This window comes from Chaetura pelagica, unplaced genomic scaffold, assembly GCF_000747805.2.
Source record: "Chaetura pelagica isolate M959 unplaced genomic scaffold, ChaPel_1.0 scaffold147, whole genome shotgun sequence".
NCBI lineage: Eukaryota > Metazoa > Chordata > Aves > Apodiformes > Apodidae > Chaetura > Chaetura pelagica.
Window position 1 is genome coordinate 1049200 of NW_009954194.1, and position 896 is coordinate 1050095.

At 35.0% G+C, this 896-nt stretch overlaps 1 protein-coding gene across 1 annotated transcript in view; it reads left to right on the forward strand.

The window, feature by feature from the left end:
* Positions 1-244: 244 nt before the first annotated feature.
* The window catches only part of TAPT1 (transmembrane anterior posterior transformation 1), a 43581-nt gene continuing 42929 nt past the window's right edge, over positions 245-896 (forward strand). Inside the window, exon 1 of the mRNA XM_010003091.1 lies at positions 245-271. Within this exon, the coding sequence (XP_010001393.1) occupies positions 245-271 (27 nt within the window). The remainder of the gene's footprint in view (positions 272-896) is intronic.

The window sequence follows — 896 nt, forward strand, 5'->3', positions numbered from 1 at the left end:
ATTCTAGTTACGATCAGCAGAAACGTTCTGTGTAACGTGATGTAAATGAAACAGGTAGCAAGTAGCAAAAGCATAGCAGTTTTCCTGCTCTTTGGAAGTCATGCCTGAAGTGTTTTCTGCTTATGTGTTTCTCAATGTAGATCGTTCATTGCTGAGATTCATCAGTGCTGAGCTAACAAGAGGTTACTTCCTTGAACACAATGAAGCAAAATACACAGAGCGGAGAGAGAGAGTATACACGTGTATGCGGATACCGAAAGAACTGGAAAAGGTGAACTGTACTGTAAAATTTGTTTTAATTTAGAGATTAAATCTGTTGCATTAAATTATATAAATAAATATTTCTTTTCCAAGGACTTTTGCCACTAAAAAGGTTTAGACATCTAGAGTGATTTATTTTGAGTAACTTACACATTTGTGGTTCATGGTTTCTTGCCTATGTTTGCTTGTTGCTGCTGGGAACTTACGTTAGTAGCAGAGAGGGACATGACTAACTTTCAAGTCCAAATGATGCCAAATAAATTAAAATATAAAGATGTCTCTGATCCTTAAAGGATCCTAAAGAAATAGTCAAGCAAAAGAAAACTTTTTACAACAAAATATAACTTTACATTTTAATAAAAAATGTTTTAAGGGTTTTTCTAGTCTAAAATGTTTTAAGGGTAGAAAATTTTCAGTCCTTTAAAAACATGATGGTGGATGAGTCTAAGGTTTTTGACATAATATTTGTCAGTTTTGCTTCTTGCAATTGTTTAATGCATCTTGCCTCTCTGTCTTCAGTGTTTTGTCCCTTCCTGAGACATTCCTGCCACCTCCTTTATGTCAGCTAAGAAATAATTCTGGCCCTGCAGTGAGCCAATTCCAATTCTGTATATAGAGGAGAGTTTGATTCTGCC